This window comes from Pristis pectinata, chromosome 13 (assembly GCF_009764475.1).
Source record: "Pristis pectinata isolate sPriPec2 chromosome 13, sPriPec2.1.pri, whole genome shotgun sequence".
NCBI lineage: Eukaryota > Metazoa > Chordata > Chondrichthyes > Rhinopristiformes > Pristidae > Pristis > Pristis pectinata.
In genome coordinates this window covers 25,566,915-25,589,571 of record NC_067417.1, presented here as the reverse complement: position 1 = coordinate 25,589,571, position 22,657 = coordinate 25,566,915, and the positions used below count along the sequence as shown (strand labels likewise).

The 22,657-nt window shown below is 41.5% G+C and overlaps 1 protein-coding gene across 3 annotated transcripts in view; it reads right to left on the bottom strand.

Annotated features, from left to right (window-relative positions):
• cep89 (centrosomal protein 89) overlaps nucleotides 1-22,657 on the bottom strand; it is a 104,157-nt gene that overhangs the window by 25,691 nt on the left and 55,809 nt on the right. For all 3 annotated transcript variants that reach the window (XM_052028227.1, XM_052028228.1, XM_052028229.1), the window contains exons 15-18: nucleotides 18,375-18,555; nucleotides 17,345-17,512; nucleotides 12,565-12,706; nucleotides 10,894-10,983 (exon numbers count right to left, since the gene is read on the bottom strand). In XM_052028227.1, coding sequence (XP_051884187.1) covers nucleotides 10,894-10,983; nucleotides 12,565-12,706; nucleotides 17,345-17,512; nucleotides 18,375-18,555 — 581 coding nt within the window. The remainder of the gene's footprint in view (nucleotides 1-10,893; nucleotides 10,984-12,564; nucleotides 12,707-17,344; nucleotides 17,513-18,374; nucleotides 18,556-22,657) is intronic.

Genomic DNA, 22,657 nt, shown 5'->3' with positions numbered 1-22,657 from the left:
CAGGTTCACTGTTCCTCAAGGGGAGAATAGTTTTAGAGATCACATAGTTCTCATCTTTTAGGGGGGGGGGGGAGAGAGGGGGGGGGGGGAGAGAGAGAGGGGGGGGGGAGAGAGAGGGGGGGGGGAGAGAGAGGGGGGGGGGAGAGAGAGGGGGGGGGGAGAGAGAGGGGGGGGGGAGAGAGAGGGGGGGGGGAGAGAGAGGGGGGGGGAGAGAGAGGGGGGGGGAGAGAGAGGGGGGGGGAGAGAGAGGGGGGGGGGGAGAGAGAGGGGGGGGGGAGAGAGAGGGGGGGGGGAGAGAGAGGGGGGGGGAGAGAGAGGGGGGGGGAGAGAGGGGGGGGGGAGAGAGGGGGGGGGGGAGAGAGGGGGGGGGGAGAGCGGGGGGGGGGGGGAGAGAGGGGGGGGGGAGAGAGAGGGGGGGGGAGAGAGAGGGGGGGGAGAGAGGGGGGGGGAGAGAGGGGGGGGGAGGGGGGGGGGAGGGGGGGGGAGAGGGGGGGGGAGAGGGGGGGGAGAGGGGGGGGAGAGGGGGGGGAGAGAGGGGGGGAGAGAGGGGGGGAGAGAGGGGGGGAGAGAGGGGGGGAGAGAGGGGGGGAGAGAGGGGGGGAGAGAGGGGGGGAGAGAGGGGGGGAGAGAGGGGGGGAGAGAGGGGGGGAGAGAGGGGGGGAGAGAGGGGGGGAGAGAGGGGGGAGAGAGGGGGGGAGAGAGGGGGGGAGAGAGGGGGGGAGAGAGGGGGGGAGAGAGGGGGGGAGAGAGGGGGGGAGAGAGGGGGGGAGAGAGGGGGGGAGAGAGGGGGGGAGAGAGGGGGGGAGAGAGGGGGGGAGAGAGGGGGGGAGAGAGGGGGGGAGAGAGGGGGGGAGAGAGGGGGGGAGAGAGGGGGGGAGAGAGGGGGGGAGAGAGGGGGGGAGAGAGGGGGGGAGAGAGGGGGGGAGAGAGGGGGGGAGAGAGGGGGGGAGAGAGGGGGGGAGAGAGGGGGGGAGAGAGGGGGGGAGAGAGGGGGGGAGAGAGGGGGGGAGAGAGGGGGGGAGAGAGGGGGGGAGAGAGGGGGGGAGAGAGGGGGGGAGAGAGGGGGGGAGAGAGGGGGGGAGAGAGGGGGGGAGAGAGGGGGGGAGAGAGGGGGGAGAGAGGGGGGGAGAGAGGGGGAGAGAGGGGGGAGAGAGGGGGGGAGAGAGGGGGGGAGAGAGGGGGGGAGAGAGGGGGGGAGAGGGAGAGGGAGGGGAGAGAGAGAGAGGGGGGGGAGAGAGAGAGAGGGGGAGAGAGAGAGAGGGGGGGAGAGAGAGAGAGGGGGGGAGAGAGAGAGAGAGAAAGAAAAAAATGGGGTTAAGAAGCTGTGCAAGAAACCAAGCTAATATTTCTCATCATGAATTTTGAAAACCTTTAATAAACAAGAAAGTGGTGCATGTTCAATGAAAAGGCAATGCCTTGTCGGAGTCGAAGGGGAGGATTCAGTTGCCATTGTCTACATAGGATCAAAATGACATAGGTAGAACTAGAAATTGAATTTTGCTAACATTTTGAGGAAGCTAGGATTGAAATTAAAATGCAGGACCTCAAAGATAATAATAATCAGTGCCAAGTGAGTTTGGCGAGTTATATATCGAGCTTGATTCATTAAACAATAGTTCTAGTAATGGGAAATGAGAAAAATATTCCATTTGAGTGCATTCCAATTAAACCATGTGCCTTGGCAAATCAGATAATTAGGGGCAAAAAAAAGAGGAACTGTTGCTCCAGCAATTTGTTTTTTGCTCCAGAGTCCAGCATCTGCAGTCTCTCGTGTCTCCAGATAATTAGGGGGTTAACTGGTGTTTAGTTCAAATGAGGGAAAGTTTTAAATTTATGGCTATGCAACAATGCCACAATTTGGGTTAATAGGCAGGCCATCTAAAATTCTATTGCACAGCATAATATTTAGACACAGTTTATGAAATCAATAATCTTCCTTCTGCTTTCTGCAATCAAAAGATTTAAACTTATGGGTTCTCTGTCTCTTGTACTCCTTTTTTTTTTAAATTTATGGGTCTCTATCCATGATAGAGAAATGTGCAATAGTGTCCATCTTCAATGATTTACGCATGTATGCCCCTAGCTCTCTGCTCCTTCATCCGCTTTAAAACTGCACCCTTTATATAATAATACCTTTTTACATTTTTCATACCAAATGTAACAATTTGTATCTCCACATTAATTTTCATCTGCTATATGTCTGTGCATTCCATAAGTCTGACTATGCCCATTTGGAGTCTATTACTAACACTGTTTATCAGACTTCCAAGTTGTGCGTCAACTGAAAATTTTGAAATTGTGCCCTGTATACAAAACTCCAGGTCATTAAAAAAGGCAGTGGTCCAAGGGGATAGAATCTGACTTTAGTCCAAAACCAAAAAGACCAGTCTCTCCGCTACCTGTCCACAAGTCCAACTTCCCACCCATGCCGTGACTGCTCTTTTTATTTTTCCCCACTAAAGGGCAAGCAAAAGAAAAAGATTAGTTGGCCTTTACTGCAACCTGGCATGCATGCTTTGATTTACAAATCTGGATGCAATATTTAATTTTGCCTTTTATTTTGTTGTTTAGCAAAGGCTCAAAAGAGCAAAAGAGGAATGGAAAAATGTGAATGGGGAATTATTTTTATGATATCACAATTGGGAGAGCTGCTCCAGATCAGAAAAAAAGCTATTTAGGTTTCCTTTACATCATTTTTCTCCACCACCTTCTCACCATAGAACTAGTAGCAAGGGCTGTGACCTCATAACAGTATGGTTGCGCGGCACACAACAAAAAACTTGGTGCCATTTTGCCAAGTACTGCCAGTTCCTCCAGAAAACTCCAGGCAGCTACAGCTTTGTTTCAATACAATGGTTTGTTCTCACATTTCATGCAGCAGTTTGGGATTAATTATACTGTAAAGAGATGCATGACCTCACCAAGTAAATATTGTTGGGAGTGATCTCTGAGCCCACACGTTTATTTGCATTGCTCCAGAGAAGCAATGCTCTGTGAAAGCATCAAACAAAGCAGTCTGTAAATGTTATGGCTCCTTAGTTTAATGCATGTACAGTGGATCCCTAAATTACATAGGACTATGTTCCTTTAAAACACTACGCCAGTTGAATCAGTGCAACTCAAACCACCAACTCTTTTGGAAATGGGGGGGAAAGGAACTTGTCACCAAGACTTGAAAACCTATTTCACAATAAAAGGATATTTAAACAAAATAATAACTAAAAGCCATTTTAAAGCTTGGGGATCTTTGGCCAGTGATCTCATCCTTGGGCTGAGAACTTGGCAGTCGAGCAAGGGGAGGGGAACAGCAGTTTCCATCACATCCAAGAGGGAGTAATGGGTGAGAAGGATGGATTCAAGAGGTCTGTCAAGGCACAGACCAGCCGCTGACAGTCCCCAGCAATGCCCACATTCATTGTACTAGCCAGGATACAGCCCTGAACCCCACATCTCAGCACTTTCATTCCTTTCAAAAGGCACGACTTTAACCTGGAATAGATACGTGGCAGCAGGAAGTGAACAGAACAGAACCCTCCCTTTGGCCCACCGTCCAACACCTCACACTTGTCCAGATTAAACTCCTTCTGCCATTTTTCCACCCAAATTTCCAACTGATCTAAATCCTGCTGTATCATTTGATAACCTTCCTCACTATCCACGACTCCACTAATTTATATGTTGTCTTCAAACTTACTAATCAAATACCTACATTTTCATCCAGATCTTTTCATAATATATATATTGTATATATAAACACACACACACACCACAAGAGGTCCCAGCACTGATCCTTTCAAAACACTACTGGTTAGAGAAGCACAGCTGTGATCAATACAGGTGCACCTCAAAGCTGCGTGCTTAGCCCCCCTGCTCTACTCTCTATACACAGACTGTGTGGCTAAGCACAGCTCCAATGCCATCTTCAAATTCACCAATGACACTATTGTTGTTGATCGAATTACAGGTGGCAATGAGTCAGCTTACCGGAGCGAGATAGGACATTTGGTTGAGTGATGCCACAATAACAACCTCTCACTCAGCGAAATTAAAGAGCTGATTGTTGACTTCAGGAAGGGGAAGGACAGCAGACATGTGCCGGTCTACATTGAGGGATCGGCAGTGAGGAGCGTCAGCAACTTTAACTTTTTGGGTATTAACATATCAGATGACCTATCCTAGGCCCAGCACATAGATGCAATCATAAGGAAAACGCGCCAGCATCTTTATTTTCTTGGGAGGTTAAGCTTGTCACTGAACACTAACAAACTTCTACAGATGTACTGTTGAACATATCCTGACTGGTTCATCATAGTGTGGTACAGCAATTCGAATACAAAAGAGAGCAAGATGCTGCAGACAGTAGTGCACTCTGCCCAGTACATCACAGGCACATTCCTCCCCTCCATTGGTACTAGCTACAGGAGGCGCTGCCTCAAGGCAGCAACATCTATCATCAAAGATCCCCACCACCTGGGCTGCGCCATCTTTTCGCAGCTACCATCGGGCAGAAGGTACGGAAGCCTGAAGTCCCACACCACCAGGTTCAAGAACAGCTACTTCCTTTCAACCATTCGGTCTTGAACCAACTGGCAAAACGCTAATCACTAGAGTTTAGCACAATGACCACTTTGCATGAAAATGGACTGTGTTTTTTATTATTCCAATTGTGTTCTTTCTTGTAAAAATTATGTATAATTTATGTTTAATTTATTTTTTCTTGTGAATGCTGCCTATATGCTATGCACCTGTGCATACCAGTACTTGTGTATATGACAATAAACTCGACTTTGACCCCTCCACCACTATCCTCTGTCTTCCATGATCAAGCCAAATTTTGTATCCAATTTACCGTGAATCCCATGTGACTTAACCTTATGGACGAGCCTAACATGAGGGACCTGTCAAATGCTTTACTAAAAAGTCCATTGATTCAGCATTCACTACCCTATCCTGATCAATCTTCGTCACTTCCTCAAAAGTTCTATATAATTTGTGAGACAAAACCTCCCCCGCACAAAGCCATGGTGACTTTCCCTAATAAGTCCAGGCTTTTCCAAATGCGAGTAAGTCCTATTCCTAAGAATCTTCTCCAACAATTTCCCTGTAAGGCACACTGGCCTACAATTTCCTGGTTTGTCCCTGTTGCCCTTCTTAAACAAAGCAAATAACACGAGCTATTCTCCAATCTTCTAGGACCTCATTGGTGACTGAAGAGAATACAAAGATCTCTACAAGGCTCCAGCAAACTGTTCCCTTGCCTCCCTCAGTATCCTGGGATAGATTCCACCACGCCCCAGCAACCTATCTGCTTTAAAGTTTCTTAATACACATAGCTCCTCCTCCTAAATATTGATATGCTCCAGAATATCAACACATCCCTCCCTAAATCCAACCATCATCCATGTCCTTCTTGGTGAGTACTGATGCAGTACTCATTAAGAACCACAGCCACTTCCTCTGGCTCCATACACAAATTCCCTTCATTGCCCTGGAGTGGACCTACTCTTTCCCTAACTGACCTCTTGCTCCTAACATGTATATGAACCTGATTATTTTAAGCAACTCTCATTTTATTTTGGTGAATGTATTGAAGTCAATTGTATTTAACAGTTATTCAAAAATCAACTCTCAGCTTGATGGTTTCAAAAAGTTGTTCTATCAAACCTTTGAAATGCATGATGGAAATGGTGCAGAAAATTAGTTATGTATGTTAACAAGAGAGAATTACACTGGAACTATGGAATCGGAGAAAGTTACATGCGTCAGCTAGCAACATTTCTTACTGCAATGGGGTGAAAATGTACGAAGTTGATTCCATTTAGACACACTGGACTTTAGAGGGGAATAAATTCAAGATGATATTCATGTCTTCTCAGCACTGCCTGCTGTGGAAAAACCTATGCTTCAAGAAGTATAACTTTAACTGGAGAAGGCAAGATGCTGTTAAAAAATGATCAATACAGATCAACACAACTCGCCATTCATGCTATTACATCAGAAGAAATACTCAGCAACAGGCCTGTGTTCACAACAGCAGATTTCAAGAAATTAACTTGAGTTGAAAACAAATGAGATTTGTTATGCAAGAAAAAACATGGAGGTTCAACTTAAAGTTATGAGCACGACAACAGGATACAAGGCAAGTGCAGTACAAAAATCCAAGGAAATTTCCCAAGGTGACAGTCCAACCTGCATTTGTAGTCAATCACTACACTGAACAACAGTTGTGGCTATCCTCTAATGAGGTCCACCATAAGCTATATTCACAGATTTAACTTTGCAATAAATGAAGCAGAATAACATTACCTTGATCTTCCATATCTATTTGAAATCCCATGTAGATGCCCAACTAATTTCAGTGTGACATCTGTGTCATCCAAATCACTGACATCAAAAATTGTTCCTGTTTCCTCATCAATTGTTCTGGTCATTGGTTTATGTGCAATATCCCTATCCATGGCATTCCTTTGCAAAATGATTGCTCTTTCAACATTTGTTACATCAACAGCACCCATTTTTCTCCTGCAGAACTCATGGCTCCTCCCATGGTTCTAACATTCTTGTATCCTTACAATCTCTTTAACCTTGGCTTGCAACTTTTTTTCTATCTTCCTTGAGATTTCCCTAGGTTTACATTCTGCAGCACATTCTATCCTCGAATAACTAATTACTTTAAGCGGAACATGTTTTCTTTGACATGACAAATCTCATGTTTTCTCCAAGAATGTTAGTTTCTTGAAGCAATTTTTCTCATACTCGTCTTTAATTCTCAGTATATCTTCAATGTAACTGCATGAAAATTGCATTCATCAGTGAGTATTCATAACCCTGTTGTGTGTTAGTCATATATATTTCTCTAGCACCTTAACTTCTGAGTTGTGTATAGCATGACTATGAAATCTATGCTGGGCATGAAAGTGTATTTAAGTATGAATATTATAAGTATAATGATAATGATGCAATTATTAGAAGACCATCTACAATGACTATAAGCCAGTAACCAAGGAATACCCAATGCAGAAGTAGCCACAAATGACTAGTGATGCATTGGACAACTTAAGTTATTGAATCAAGTTTGATTAAACAGTAGATCTGGTGCCACATTTATCTTGTACACTGCCAGTGATTAGTTAAAAGAAACATGAGATAGTCTGGTCAGACAAGATACCTTAGTTCTGGTAACACTGATTGCTTGGGTCAGTTCAAATGGTAGGAATAACAAAAGGTGGATAAATCATATGCTTAGATCCAAAAATTTGAATAAACCCATTGAATTAGAGCATTACCTAGTCCCCATAACATGTACTTGGTACTGAAGTTTCAGGATTCAATATATTCAAAATGAGTTTGGCATGCAAGTGTGTAGATGAACAGTACTTTCCATACCTTTTGAAAAGGTACTGATGTGAAATGTATGCCATTGGGGATTAGCTCTGCTCCCAAGGTTTTCCAAAGGAAAATCCACTAGTTGGTGGAAGGACTTCAGAAAATGAAAGCCATTGCTGATGATCTTACAACATCAGGTTTTAGAGAAGAACTGGAAGGACATTTTAAGCATTTAGATGCACTTATTAGTGAGCATAAGACAGGGCTCAATAAAAACAAAATTAAACGAGGGAAGAAGTTGCTTTAATTGGAAGTGTTGCTTCCAAAGGCCAAGGACTTTGGGTGAATCCAGCCAAATTTATAAGAACTTTGGAAAAGTCAATATCAACAAATGTAAAAGGATCCAATGTTTGTTGGAATTTGCTCAACATCTGAGCAAATTTCTCCTTTGTCTATCAGATATGATGAAGCTGCTCATAAACTCCACAAGGAAACAGTGGTTCTGGGGAGAATCCCAAGATGTGATGCTTGAAAAAAAAATTGAAGTAGCAGTCACTAGCACACTGATTCTCAGGTATTTTATTCTCAAGGAAAAGGTGATTTTACAACATTATGCATCTCGGCCTGGATTTAGAGCGACATTGATGTTGTCTAGACCACCAGTTGCTTATGCAACATAGGCACTAAAAAAGATGAGATATGCATAAATCAAGGAGGGGATCATGGCAATTGTGTCTGCCTGTGATAAGTTTGAGCCATGTACAGTATCTATGGACGAGGCATGGTGAATGTTAAAACAAATCATTAAATAACTCACCACAGATATTTCAGAAAATGGTGCCAAGATCATAAAAGCATTCTTTGAAACTAGTGTACCAACAAATGGGAGGAAAGAGAATATAGGCAGATACACTGAACAGAGCACACCTGTCAGAGTTTAGTAATTCTGATTTAATATGTGAACAGGTAAAAACTGATCACCATGCAACAGTTGCTGGTGGAGATGTTCGTTGGGAACAGAATAAACCATGCAGCTGCAGATCATTCAGTTCAGAAGCAACTGCGGGTTATTATTCACAAAGGAGAACCTGTGGCCAACTCAGACGTGGCTGAAGTCTCCCTATCTGAAGGACAATTTGTGGCACCAGCTGCGTTGTGAAAAGCTGATGTCAGTTGCCCCGCAACATCCTTTGCATAGAAAATTGTATTTATAGCGTCGGAGATAGTCTCCATTGACCAGGGATGACATCGGAACTTAAACAATAGCTTTCAAAATGTGACATTTGTTTGGATCATCAAAATTTGCCAAATAAGGAATCTTGAATGGGCTGGGACAGGCAATGGTTAATGCTGATCTTTAAGTTACATGGACATATTCTCCTTGTTGTGCACAATCATTACAGTAACTTTATTGAAGTGCTTAGATATTTCAATTACTATCAGCAATGTTTTGAAAGAATTTGCAATAACACTGGCTAAATTTGGAATGTCAAACTGATAATGGAACACAATTTACATTCCTAGAATTTGCAGCATTTAAAGCTAAGACACTGAGCTTTAAACATGTGACATTATCACCCTTATATCCATAAGCAAATAGTAAAGCTGAGATTGTTTTCAAAGCTCTTAAGGGACTTTCTATAAAATGCAAGGAGTCTATCAAATCTGAATTTATGCCTTTGTTTAGAGTGGCACGATACACCAACTGATGAAACAGGAACTAGACAAACACAGGGACTAGTGGGCTGCAGGTGTAATTCAGTACTTCAGCTGCATCATTACAACCTCAATGTGCTACTTAGAAAGAGAAATTGCCCACTGAGTGAAATGAATGAATCACCAGATATTGAGGACAATTCTGAACTACAGGCCTCTAGTAGTTATACAGAAATACAGGCATTGAAAATAGGAGTAATAGGCCAGTACAGTATACCCAATACAGTCATGGCTGATCATCTAAATTCAGTCCTTTTCCGGATTTCTCCTCATATCCACTGATCTCTTTACCCACAAGAACTATATCTGACTCCTCCTTCAATAAATTTAATGATTTCATCTTTTCATTTCAGTCCTAAATGGCCTACCCCATATCCCTCAATTGTGACCCTTAGTTTTGGACTTTTCCATCATCAGGAACACCCTTCTTGCATTTAGTCTGCCTAGTCCCATCAGGGTTTTACAAGTTTCAACAAAGTCCCCACTGATTCTTCCAAACTCTAGCCAATATATTCAATCATCCCAATCTCTTTATCCCAATCCTGCCATCCCAGAAATCAGTCTGATAACCTTTGCTGCATTCCCTCAAAGCATGAGCACCCCTCCTCAGATAAGGAAGCTAAAACTGCACATAACATTCAGGACGTAATCGCACCAAGGTCCTGTTCAGCTGCAGCAAGATATTGTGGCTCCTCTACTCAATTCTTCTTGTTATGAAGGCCATTATATAATTTGCCTTCCTTACTACCTTAATGCATCTGAACACTTGTTTTCAGTGACTTGTGTACAAGAACAGCAAGATCTCATTCCACCTCTCCGTTTCATAATCTATCACCATTCAGATGATAATCTACTACCAAAGTGGATAACATGACCTTCATAAACATTATAATGCATCTGCCATGCCTTTGCCTGCTCACCCTACTTTTCCAAATCACACTCGAGCCTCTCTGCATCCTCTTCACAGCTCACACTCCCAACCAGCCTTGTGTAGTCCAGAGAAGTCCAAATACACCATATCAATGGTTCTCCCGTCTACTCTAGTTACATCCTCAAAAAATTCCAGTAAATTTGTCAAGCATGATATCCTTTTTGTAAATACGCACTAATTTTGACCAATCCCATCAATGTTTTCCAAATGCTTTGTTATTACATCATTAAAAATGGACTCTTTCTTCCACTATCAATGTTAGGCTAACCAGTTTGTAACTTCCTATTTTCTTTATCTCCTTTATTTTTTTTAAAGATTATTTTTTGCATTGATCTCAAAAGTTTTATATATATAGTCAGTTTTTTTTAAAAAGATAATTGCATCATTGAAATTGATAAACCTCCTGATTGAACATCATGAACCTAAAATGCCAACTCTTTCTTCCTGTACTGATGCTATCTGATCTGCTAAATATTTCCAGTAACTCCAGTTTTTAGTTCAGGCTTCCAACATCCACTGCATTTTGTTTTGGTGATAAATTAGTTGCTCCAAGATATTTTAATGTTACTTTGAAGATTCTCATTACCAAAAGTGATAGAAAATACAAAGACTAATAACATTATACTTTCAATTCATGCCAAGTCAAAAAATCTCAATTAAAATAACCCAATTTTAATTATTGCAATTTCTTGTAAATGTCACAATTTTTACTTATTGCTCAATTTTACTAATAATTTATACAAAAAACATGTTTACTGATGAATACAGTTAGATTATGATAGGAAAAGGCACTAGTTTGCTAACAATATAATTTACTCAGCTGGTAAAAAATTTATGGCATCATTTCTACCAGCTGAGAAAATCATATTGTTAATCCTAAATTAATTTAGAAAGTTGGACTGAACACAAAACATTCAAACCTTTACTTGCTCCTCCAACTTGCCCAAACGTGCATTGTCTGCCAGTATTTTGCTTAAAACTCCATTCTTCTCACTTGTTAAGCTTTTGGTCTGTTTCAAGAAAAGCAAGGTACATTTAAAGGTTGAGTAGTGAAGCTCTGGGAAACAAAATAAGGGCAGTGAACAAAAGAAAAACAGGAGATTAAGCCAAGAAAATCTCTTCAAAACAAAAAAAAAGAGCTGTATAAACTAAGATTTCCAGGTTTAAAAGCCATGCTATTTTAGGAGCAAGAGGAAAGATATTTGACTTCAGGGCCAGTTAGGGAGGGTCAAGAAAACTACTCCAATTTACTATCCATCTACTTTTCCTCTAAGTGCACATAGGCTTTGAAGGAGATGGTTGGTTTCCAAGTTCAACAGCCTATTAAAGCTTACAATTAAGGCTTGGGTATGAATAACAACTGACTTGAGGAGCTGCTCTGTAAGAAATCAATTTCCTTGAAAAGGCTGAGAATGAAAAGTGACAAGAAAAAAATAAAATAATTTTAATGACAAAATATTTGAAAACATGTAGGCATTTTCCAAAAAATTAAATCTCTCCCCTCATAGCTGGCTTGGATTTCTTCCACATAAAATAAGCTGGTTTATTGAGTTCTTGTAGGAAACATTGTGGTAACATAAGATAATGTTAAATCAATATGACTGTCCTAAGGTTGAAGTCCTACCTGATCAAACTGCAAAAGGAATTGCTAACATTAGAATCCATTACAGATAGGTGGTAATCAATAGAGAAAATAACTTCAGATCCGTTGATATTGTTTCACACATGCCCTGGTATTGGATGGAGAATCAGACAGTAAAGGTCTGTTCCTTGGAAAGTGGAATCTTGGGTTAGGATTAGAGATGTTCAAATGGAAGCTAACTTGATAATAGAGAATAAAAATAAGGGGTACAATAGAATATCAAGGCATGTGAGGAGGATTAATGGCAGGAGGTCACTTGAATGACAATGAGGCTGATTGACATCTTACCGCCAGCTAGCCTACCTACCCAAGCATCAGTAGCAGACTGAAGTCATGAACCACAGGAAAAATTCTTGGCAATTGTTTGGGAGACAGAAAGCTTGAGGCTTTATGTTCAGTATACAAATTCAGCAGTATTATTGGAATAGGCAGGATAAGATGACAGAAATAATGGGTCATCATCAGACTGGGTTTGAAGCAATCCTGCTAAAAGAAGATCATGCTATTGTCTTTGATCCAGAGTTGAAAACAACTTAAAAGTTCTCACTGGTACTATTGTACAACTAAGATTGCTGTTTAACCCATGTACTGACTGCAGTGGCCATTTTCATACTGATACACTGCACAAACCAGAACTGGCTAGATTGCATCTCTGCTTCGGCCCACCATGGAAGTCCTGCCAAGGTTTCCCCCGACATGCTGTTAAATCTAAATTATGAAGTGGGTGATTTACAATTTAAATATCAGGAATGGTCTGGTTATGTGATGTGATATTCTGCAACCACCACCACCTACCTCACCTCCATCCTCCCTATTCTGTCCCACCTTTTGCAATGGGGGGTGGGGGGGGGCAGAAATAGAGGGTGGGAAGAGAGGGTAAAATTTTGCTATTTTCTCATCACAACTTTTGCTGGATTATCTTTAAGCAATCATCTTAAAAATTGCTTACCACATGTACAAGCTGATCACGCTCATGAGCTGCTTTTTCAGCAAGACTAATCAAGTTTGCCAGATATTGGTGAGCTGCCACCTCTTTCTCCATAGCTTCTTCCATCTGCTGTTTTAGAAGACCAATCTTCTTCTGTGCTATCCTGTGAACCATATAGTTATTTGCAACAGTCTAACTAAATTAACTGATGATAGTGCTCAATGGTAATTTTTGTTTTAAACCATTCCATGCAGCATATCAAACTGACAATTACTATGGATGGCTATATTTGAACAAGATTATAAAGTTAGCAATGAAAAGTTTAATTAGGCAATTACATCTGTCTATTAATATCTTGGATAAGTGACACAAGATAGAATTTTTCTTTAGCTGATTTAACTATTCAATTAATAATGGGTATGTGAAACTTAAGTAGTTAAAGTATATATACATAGCAACTTATCATTTAAGATGTCACATTATCTACCCAACTCTATTCCTAACTCATCTCAACTATTGTTATAAAGTTGAAACAACACTTGACTCACCTCTAATTCTCCAGAAAATAGGTTTTATCTCCATCTGCTACCCAGATGCCACCATGCATAAAAGTTTCCAATCAGCCATCATATTGATGTAGATTGGCTCCTAATTCACAAACTCTCAGATTTAGAATGTACTGCCTTTGTTTAGGGAGGTGTATTATGATCTTAAAAACAAAAAGAGACTGCAGATGCTGGAATCTGGAACAAAAATAGAATGCTGGAGGAACTCAGCAGGTCAAGCAGTATCTGTGGAGACAAGAGACTAGAGATGCTGGAAACGGACAAAAGAGATGAAAAGTTGACGTGTACCTTTTCCCTCCACAGATCTCTCCCTGATCTCCCTGCTTCAAGCTCAGGTTCCCACCTGTTTTAAGAAGACCACCATCATCCCAGTACCAAAGGAAAGCAAGGTAACATGCCTCAACCGACCAGTGGCTCTGACATCCACCACCATGAAGTGCTTTGAGAGGTTGGTCATGGTACACATCAACTCTAGCCTACCAGACAAGCTGGACCCATTGCAATTCACCTATCACCAAAACAGGTCTACAGTGGATGTCATCTCCCTGACCCTACACTCAACTCTGGAGCATCTGGACAGTAAAGACACCTATGTCAGACTATTGTTTATTGACTACAGCTCTGCCTTCCATACAATAATCCAAAGCAAGCTTGTCACCAAACTTCGAGACCTAGGACTCAACACCTCCCTCTGTAACTAGATCCTTGACTTTCTAACCAACAGACCGCAATCAGTGAGGATAGGCAGCAATACCTCCAGCACGATTATTCTCAACACTGGTGCCCCACAAGGCTGAGTCCTCAGCTCTCTACTCTACTCCCTATACACTCATGATTGTGTGGCCAGATTCTGCTCTAACTCCATCTACAAGTTTGCAGATGATACCACCGTTGTAGGCCGTATCTCAACAGTGATGAGTCGGAGTACAGGAAGGAGATAGAGAGCTTAGTGGAATGGTGTCATGACAACAACCTTGCCCTCAATGTCAACAAAACAAAAGAGCTGGTCATTGACTTCAGGAAAGGGGGCTGTGTACATGCACCTGTCTACATCATTGGTGCTGGGGTCGAGAGGCTGGAGAGCTTCAAGTTCCTGGGAGTGAACATCACCAACAGCCTGTCCTGGTCAAATCACGTAGAAGCCATGGCCAAGAAAGCTCACCAGCGCCTCTACTTCCTCAGGAGGCTAAAGAAATTTGGTTTGTCCCCTTTGACTCTCACCAACTTTTACAGATGCACCATAGAAAGCATCCTATCTGGATGTATCACCGCTTGGTACGGCAACTGCTCTGCCCAGGACCGCAAGAAACTGCAGAGAGTTGTGGACACAGCCCAGCACATTACGGACACCAGCCTCCCCTCCCTGGACTCTGTCTTTACCTCTCACTTTCTTGTTGAAGCAGCCAGCATAATCAAAGACCCCACCCACCCGGGTCATTCTCGCTTCTCTCCTCTTCCATCGGGTAGAAGATACAGGAGCCTGAAGGCACATACCACCAGACTTAAGGATAGCTTTTACCCCACTGTGATAAGACTATTGAACAGTTCCCTTATACAGTGAGATGGACTATGACCTCACGATCTACCTTGCTGTGAGCTCGCACCTTATTGCACTGCACCTTCTCTGTAGCTGTGACACTTTACTCTGTATTGTTATTGGTTTTACCTGTACTACATCAATGCACTCTGGACTGACTCAATGTAACTGCACTGTGTAATGAATTGATCTGTACGATCGGTTTGTAAGACAAGCTTTTCACTGTACCTTGGTACAAGTGACAATAATAAACCAATACCAGCTGCTGCTTGATCAGTTAAGTTCTTCTAGCACTCTGTCTTTGTTTCATTATAATCTTACTCCTTTCAGACTCTCCCACCACTGACTTATTTGTTCTCAACATCTGGAAATCGCTACCCCAGCCAGTACTTATTATCCATCCGTAACTATCCCCAAATTGAGGAGGCAGTTAACAGTAAACCAGATTAGTGGGTTTGGAGTCACAAACAGGCCAGACTGAGTAAGAAACACAAATTTTCTTCCCCAAAAGACTTCTGTGAACCAAATGGGATTTCACGACAATCCAAGAGTTTAATGTTTCCTTTACTGAAAATAACATTTATTTAGTTCCTTGAATTCAAGTTCCCCAGTTGCAATGGTGGAATTAGTGACTCTGGATCAAAAGGTCCAGAAGTTTAGCTGCTGGTCTAGTACATAACCATTACACCTCCCTAAATTCTAACTTCTTGTGCTTTATCCTTCTTTTCACAGCACCCATCCTTTCAATAATGTAGGTCATAACCTCTGAAACTTTCACCCTTGAACCCTCTGGCCTAGAAGTACTTTTGATACATTTTCATGGCATTAGACAACATTTGTGCATCACTCTGACACTGTGAAAATCCAATTACAGGTCACAATTTCAAAAAGTTTCCAATTTCCCAATGTTGTGCCAGACTATGATTTTCAGCCAACTCTATTCAATCAACCTACTGAAAGATCTTACATCTGCCTACATATAAACTAGAAGCTATAAGTTTAGCAGCCAAATGTGCACAATACAAGCAACATCCATACAGCTACTGGACAGTGATGTTGCTTGGAATGACAACTATAATGAGGAAAAATGGAAGAGATAAAGCAATCAAGGGTTTGGACGAGCAAAGACAGGCTGGTGGAGAGCTTTGCTTGCAGGAGATATGTTCATTGTGCAAGGGTGCCATGATACCCTCCAAGGTTACAGCCAGGCAGACCTGGCAAGGAATTCCTAGGAAAACCTTTAAAATTAATGCTACAAGTGCAGTCAATGAATGCTTGCGCTTTAGGGAGGCCTGCAACACTAACATATCCACAAGCTTTCTCCTCTGGGCTGAAGGAAAAATAGATGAAGTTTTCTCCTCGTGTGTGGAGTCAGCAATGATCAGCAAACCACTAGATGCAATGTAGATTAACAATAGAAGCTTCAAATGATCCTGAGATTAGGAAGTTGAAAGTGACTGTGACTTTGATTTCCATGGACAAAGTGGTGCTGACACGCGAGTCTGTATCTGAGGTCACAGGCAGTCACAGATCTCAGTGAAGACAAAGAATGAGATTCAGAGGGAAAGGTGCTAGTAAAATAAAAACAGAAAATACTGGAAATTCTTAGTAGATCAGGTAGCATCTAGGAAAAGGGAAAGAGTTAACAATTCAAGTTGATGATCTTTCATTCAGAAATGAGATAACTTAAGTTCCAGAGAAGTGGAAGGGCCAGAAAGAAAAATGGCAATGTCTGTGAAAAGGCAGAAACTGGGACACTGAGGTGATGGTGCCAGCTGAGGTGATAGTGCTGAATGCTTTTTAAATCATAAGATGATCTATCTGAAGGAAAAGAATGAAAATAGAGGGGAAGCATAGTAGAATAGGAGTAGAAAGCCACTCAGCCCTTCAAGACTGTTCTGCTATTCAATACAATCATTGTGGATCCTCTATCTCATACCATAGTCCCACTCTCACCATCATCTTTCATTGCATTTGTGTCCAGAAATCATTCATGTGACTTTTAAAGGCTTGGCCACCACAGCCTTTGGTTTGGAATGTTCTTCCTTGAACAACAGTTGATGCTATGTCAATATGAATTTGACAGATTTTTAATGAGCAAAATATGCTGAGAGATACAAAATAAATATAGGTTTATGATAGGTTACAGATCAGACAATATCTCATTGAATGACAAAGCAGATTTAAGGGGTTAAATGGACAACTCCAATTCCCTTTTTTTTAAAAAAAAAGAAACCTTTCTATCTGATGCTATATGGCAAAACATGACAATACCCTGAGAAGTCACTTGAGTTCTACAAATAGTGAACAGGACCATAGACAACCATGATGGTCTACATCATTATGTGAAGAATGACCACTTGCCAACCCCCCATTATAAAGCTGTCTGCATAAATGAGTTACAAGCCAGATGGAGGCAGCGCCTGCAGGATAGTAGGGGACAAACACAAGGATACAAGTGGTGATGTGAAATTGCTCGAAGAGCTGGTATAGATTCGATAGGCCAAATAGCCTATTTCTACACGTGAAAAATATGAAATACAGAAAAAAGAGAAACTGAGGAAAAATATAAACAGAATTAAAACATTTCCTTTCAAAATATTTACTTGATGTGAAATAATATTTAAATTTAGAAACATGAATCTAACTATATTACTGGAATAAATTTATAGTTCAGTACAAATTTATCTATTTATACCTATTTGACTTCTGTGCTATATGTAGTTCTGCTTCTAACGTTTTATTGTCAGCAATTAATTCTGTCCTTTCAACGAGCAGGCCCTTTTTCTCAGCTTGTAGGGATGCGATTCTTCCCATCAATTCTTCCACTTCGACATGGTGTTTCTCTTGCTCCAACTGCAGTTTTCTACACAGAATGAATAAAAAACCACCAATAATTGTTCAGAGACCGAGATAATGGGCTAGATTTTGTAGTCAGCAGCAAAAAGATGCTGCTGAACACGGAACTCAAAGAAAGCTTCCCAACAAAATTTAGCAATCCATGTGCCATGGTCTTCTTCACATTAGTGCTTCGAAGCATTAGTTCCAGGGGATTCTTTTTGTCTAACAACAGTAATGTACAATGTGTCAGGAAGTAAAAGGCACAATTTTTAACTAGCTCTTTGAACATTTTACACAGCATAAAATAAAATTTGGAATGTACTTCAAAACCACAGCAATTTTTGCCCAACACAAGATTACATTTTTATTGTGAATTATGAAACGCACTGGATAGAGCATTGAGAAAAATGAACAATCTTATTCATTTTTCTCAATGCTCTATCCAGTGCATTTCATAATTCACTTCTACACTTCCTGTAACTTTTACTATTTTGTGCTGACTCATCTATTATTTTCCCTTCCTCAACATTTGTTTAATCCCTTCCGTGAAAAAGTGAAAGCTTAAGTAATGCTGACAGAAAGAAAGCCCTACCAACATTGTGGACTTCAGCAGATGATTTACAAGATATTTCTATGGAACACTGTGGAAGTGTCATTCTGTGAGAGGTGCAGTTTTTCCATCTGATTGGATATTTGTTTTTAAATTTGCTGTCAAGATACAAAACTGGTATTGCAGATCAACTATCCACAAAGGAAATGCCTAATTTTCACTTCCAATGAAATTAAAGGATATTTATTTCATACATCCATACAATTCCATTTGCAAATATTAGGATTCAAGTTTCCATACGTAATTTCATTTGAATTAATTTAGAAGAAGTGTATACCTTTTGAGACCATTCAATGCTGTGGTATGCTCATCCATCCCCATTTTGTCATGGAGACTTGCTTTAACTTGATCATACTTTGAGGAAAGGTCATTTAACTGCTGATGAGTCTCTTGCAGCTCCTTTTGTTGGCTTTGTTTCTCTGCTTCCAGCAGTATTATTTGTTTAGTCAATCTTGACACTGCCATCAAAAGAAAAAACATTAAGCCATTTTTGAAAGATTATTTGTGCTTAATGAGAAGCTCAGAAAGTTGTAACCATTGGCAACAAAACTACAGAACATGAGCCCAACCAGAAACCAAAACCAAATGACAGTAAGTGATAATGGTGACATACAAGATTTATGTTCCTTTAAAAACACTCAAATGTGCATTGCAACTACACTTCCAAGTTCTGATAGACAACCAAATTAGCAACGGCCAGGCATTGTCGAGCAATTAAAATAAAATTAAATAAAGGAATGCCAAGGGAAGCAGCTAAGACGACATTGGAAAATCCTTGGATGATAAGAACTCAATAAATGAACATCAAAGTCATTTGGCCTTTCGAATCAAATTCCATCTTGCTGTAATGCCACATTTTAATGTTTCAGACTGTGGCATCACTAGCAAGGCCAGCATTTACTGCCCATCTCAAATTGCCATTGAGAGTCTGGTGGCAAGCCAAATCTTTGAACCATTGCAATCCTTCTGTTGAAGGCACTGCCGCAATCTTGTAGGGTATGGCATTTCAGGATTTAGACAGAGCAACAACGAAGGAATGAGGATACATTTCCAAGTTAGGAGAGTGTGCAACTTGGGAAGCTGCAAGTGGTGATGTCCCCATGCACCTACTACCCTCATCCTTCTTGGAGGAAGTTGTGACATGTTTGGGAGCTGCCAAAGTTGCCCACGCGAGTATGGCAATATATGGTGTGTGATGTGATGGCGGTGGAGGAAATAAAAGTTTATGGTTGGTTGCCTTGGCCTGGATGACTTTCTCGAGTTGCACTTGAAGGGTAGAAGGTTAGATTCTCTTTTGTTGGAAATGATCATTTTTAAAAAACTTTATTTATACAGCACGGTAACAGGCCCTTCCGACCCAATGAGCCTGCGCCACCCATGTTAACCTACTAACCTGCAAGTCTTTGGAATGTGGGAGGAAACCGGAGCACCCAGAGGAAACCCATGCAGTCATGTGGAGAACGTACAAACTCCTTACAGACAGCAGCCAGAATTGAACCCCGATCGCTGGCAGTGCAATAGCGTTACGCAAATCGCTATACTACCATGCCATCCATGCCAATTGTGACGTAACTATTGCTTGCCACTTATCAGCCCATACCCAGATGTCTAAGTCTTGTTGTATGCAAGTGTGAACTGTTTCCTCTTGCAGAGAAGTTGTGCAATCATCAACAAACCTCCCTATTTCTAACCTTATGATGCGAGGAAAAGCACTGAAGCAGCAGCTGAAGATCATTGATCCTGGGATGCTGCATGAAGGAACACCATCTGCAAATATCCTGGGGCTGGAATGGTTGACCTCCAACAACCATGACCATTTTCCCTTCTGCAGCATATACTTCCTACTAATGGAGTGTTTTTCCCTTGATGACTATTGACTTAAGTTTTAGATGGACACCTTGATTCCACATTCAGTCAATGCAACTTTGCTGTCAAGGGCAGTCATTCTCACCTCACCTTTGGAATTCAGCTCTTTGATTCATGTTTGAACCAAGGCTGAGATAAGGTCTGGGCATTGATGAGCAAGTTATTAGAAAACAAGTGCTGCATTGTAAGCACTATTGATGATACCTTCCATCACTTTGCTGATGACAAGAGTGGGCCAACTAGGTTGCAATTCACTGGAATGGAATTTTCCTGCTTTTGCTCAGGATATTCCTAGCCATTTTCCCATTTTGTCAAGTAGATGCCAGCATCATAACTATATTAGAACAGCTCCTCTGAGGCTCAGCTACTTCTAGAGTGTCTATCTTCAGTACTTCGTCTAGGATATTGTCTGATCCCATAGCTTTATTATATTCAGTGGTCACAGCTGTTCCCTGAAATCAAGCAGAGTTAATTGAATTGCCTGCAAATTGTCACCTGTGATACTGTAGATAACAGAAGGAAGCAGAGATGGATCACCCACATAGACGCTTATGGCTGAAGATGGTTGCAAGAGCTTCAGCCTTTTCTGTAGGACTCATATGCTGGACCCCACCATTGTTGAGGATGGGGAGCTATTTAGAGCTACTACCTCCTGGTAGCTAGTTAACTGACCAGACATTCATGACTAGATGCAACAGAACTGCAAGTTTTATCTGATCTGTTCATGTGAGGTTGCTCACCTTTGACGATTGCATTTGGTTCTTGCTGTTTATGCAATCACAGTATTAAATGTTCTGTATTACAGTTTCACTGGGTTGAGATCTCATTTTTAGGTATGCTTAGTGCTGTTGCTGATATGTCCTTCTCACATTAGATTGAATCACTTATTTTCTTGTAATGCTACTGTTATACGCCAGACCATTGGATGGTCCAAGGTGCTTGATGGACAATGATGTCCCTACTCAGAGTACATACTGCTACTTTCAGTAATTCTACCATGTGCTATTCAACAAGGAGGAATGCTGATTTATCAGCAATGGGAGGATAGTGGGTGGCAATATCGGGAGGCTTCCTGCCCATGGCCTTTTGGGCCACGGTTGAATCACATTTTTCGTGCTGTATTTTTAAAGGAATGCTAAATATACATAATATATAAATACATTTATGTGAAATTTCTGTAAATGACTATTATCCTTCACGAGCATGAAATAGGAGCAGGAGTTGGCCATCTGGCCTGTTGAGCTTGCTCTGTCATTCAATAAGATCATGGCTGATTTGTCCATGGACTCAGATCCACCTACCTGCCTTTTCCCCATAAATCCCCTACTATGCAAAAATCTGTGTCTTAAATATATTTAATGAGATAGTCTCCACTACTTCCCTGGGCAGAGAATTCCACAGATTCACTAATCTCTGGGAAAAGCAGTTTCTCCTCAGCTCTGTCCTAGATCTACCCCCTCGAATCTTGAGGCTATGTCCCCTAGTTCTAGTCTCACTTACCAGTGGAAACAACTTTCCTGCCTTTATCTTATTTATCCCCTTCATAATTTAATATGTTTCTGTAAGATCCCCTCTCATTCTCCTGAATTTCAGCGAGTATAATCCCAGGCGACTCAATCTCTCCTCATAGGCTAACCCCCTCATCTCCAGAATCAACCTGGTGAAACTCCTCTGCACTGTCTCCAAAGCCAGAGCATCTTTCCTCAAGTAAAGAGACCAGAACTGCACGCAGTACTCCAGGTGCAGCCTCACCAGTATCCTGTACATTTGCAGCATAAGAGCAGGGAAGTTAAATTCCTCTAGCAATGAAGGCCAGCATTCCATTTGCCTTCTTGATAACCTGTTTCACCTGCAAACCAATCCTTTTCAATTCATGCACAAGCACTCCCAAGTCCCTCTGCACAACAGCATGCTGCAATCTTTCACCATTTACATAATAATATGATCTATTTTCTTTCTAAAGTGGATGACCTCACATTTACCAACATTGTACTCCATCTGGCAGACATTTGCCCACTCACTTAACCTATCAATATCTCTCAGCAGACTCTCTGCAGCCTCTGCACAATTTGCTTTTCCACTCAATTTAGGTGTCATCAGCAAACTTAGATACGCTACACTCAGTCCCCTCTTCCAAATCGTTAATGTATGTCATGAACAGTTGCGGGCCCAGCACTGACCCCTGTGGCATCCCGCTCACCATGAATTGCCAACCAGAGAAACACCCATTTATCCCAACTCTCTGCCTTCTATTGGTTAAACAATCCTCCATGCATGCTAATACATTACCCTCAACTCCATGCATCCTTATTTTATGGATAATTCTTTTATGCAGCACCTTATTGAACACCTTCTCAAAATCCAAGTATACAACATCCACCTGTTCCACTCCATCCACTGTGCTCAAAGACCTGCAGTGGTTTGTCAAACAGGACCTGCCCTTCCTGAATCTATGCTGCGTCTGCCTGGTTTCTATCCAGATGTCTATTTCTTCCTTAATGATACCTTCAAGCATTTTCCCAACTACAAACGTTAAGCTAACTGGCTGATAGTTACCTGCCTTTTGCCTACATCCTTTTTTAAACAGCGATGTGACATTTGCCATCTTCCAATCTGCCAAGACCTGCCCAAAGTATTTTGGTAAATTATCCAAGGTGTATCTACTATAACCTCTGCCATTTCTTTCAGTACTCT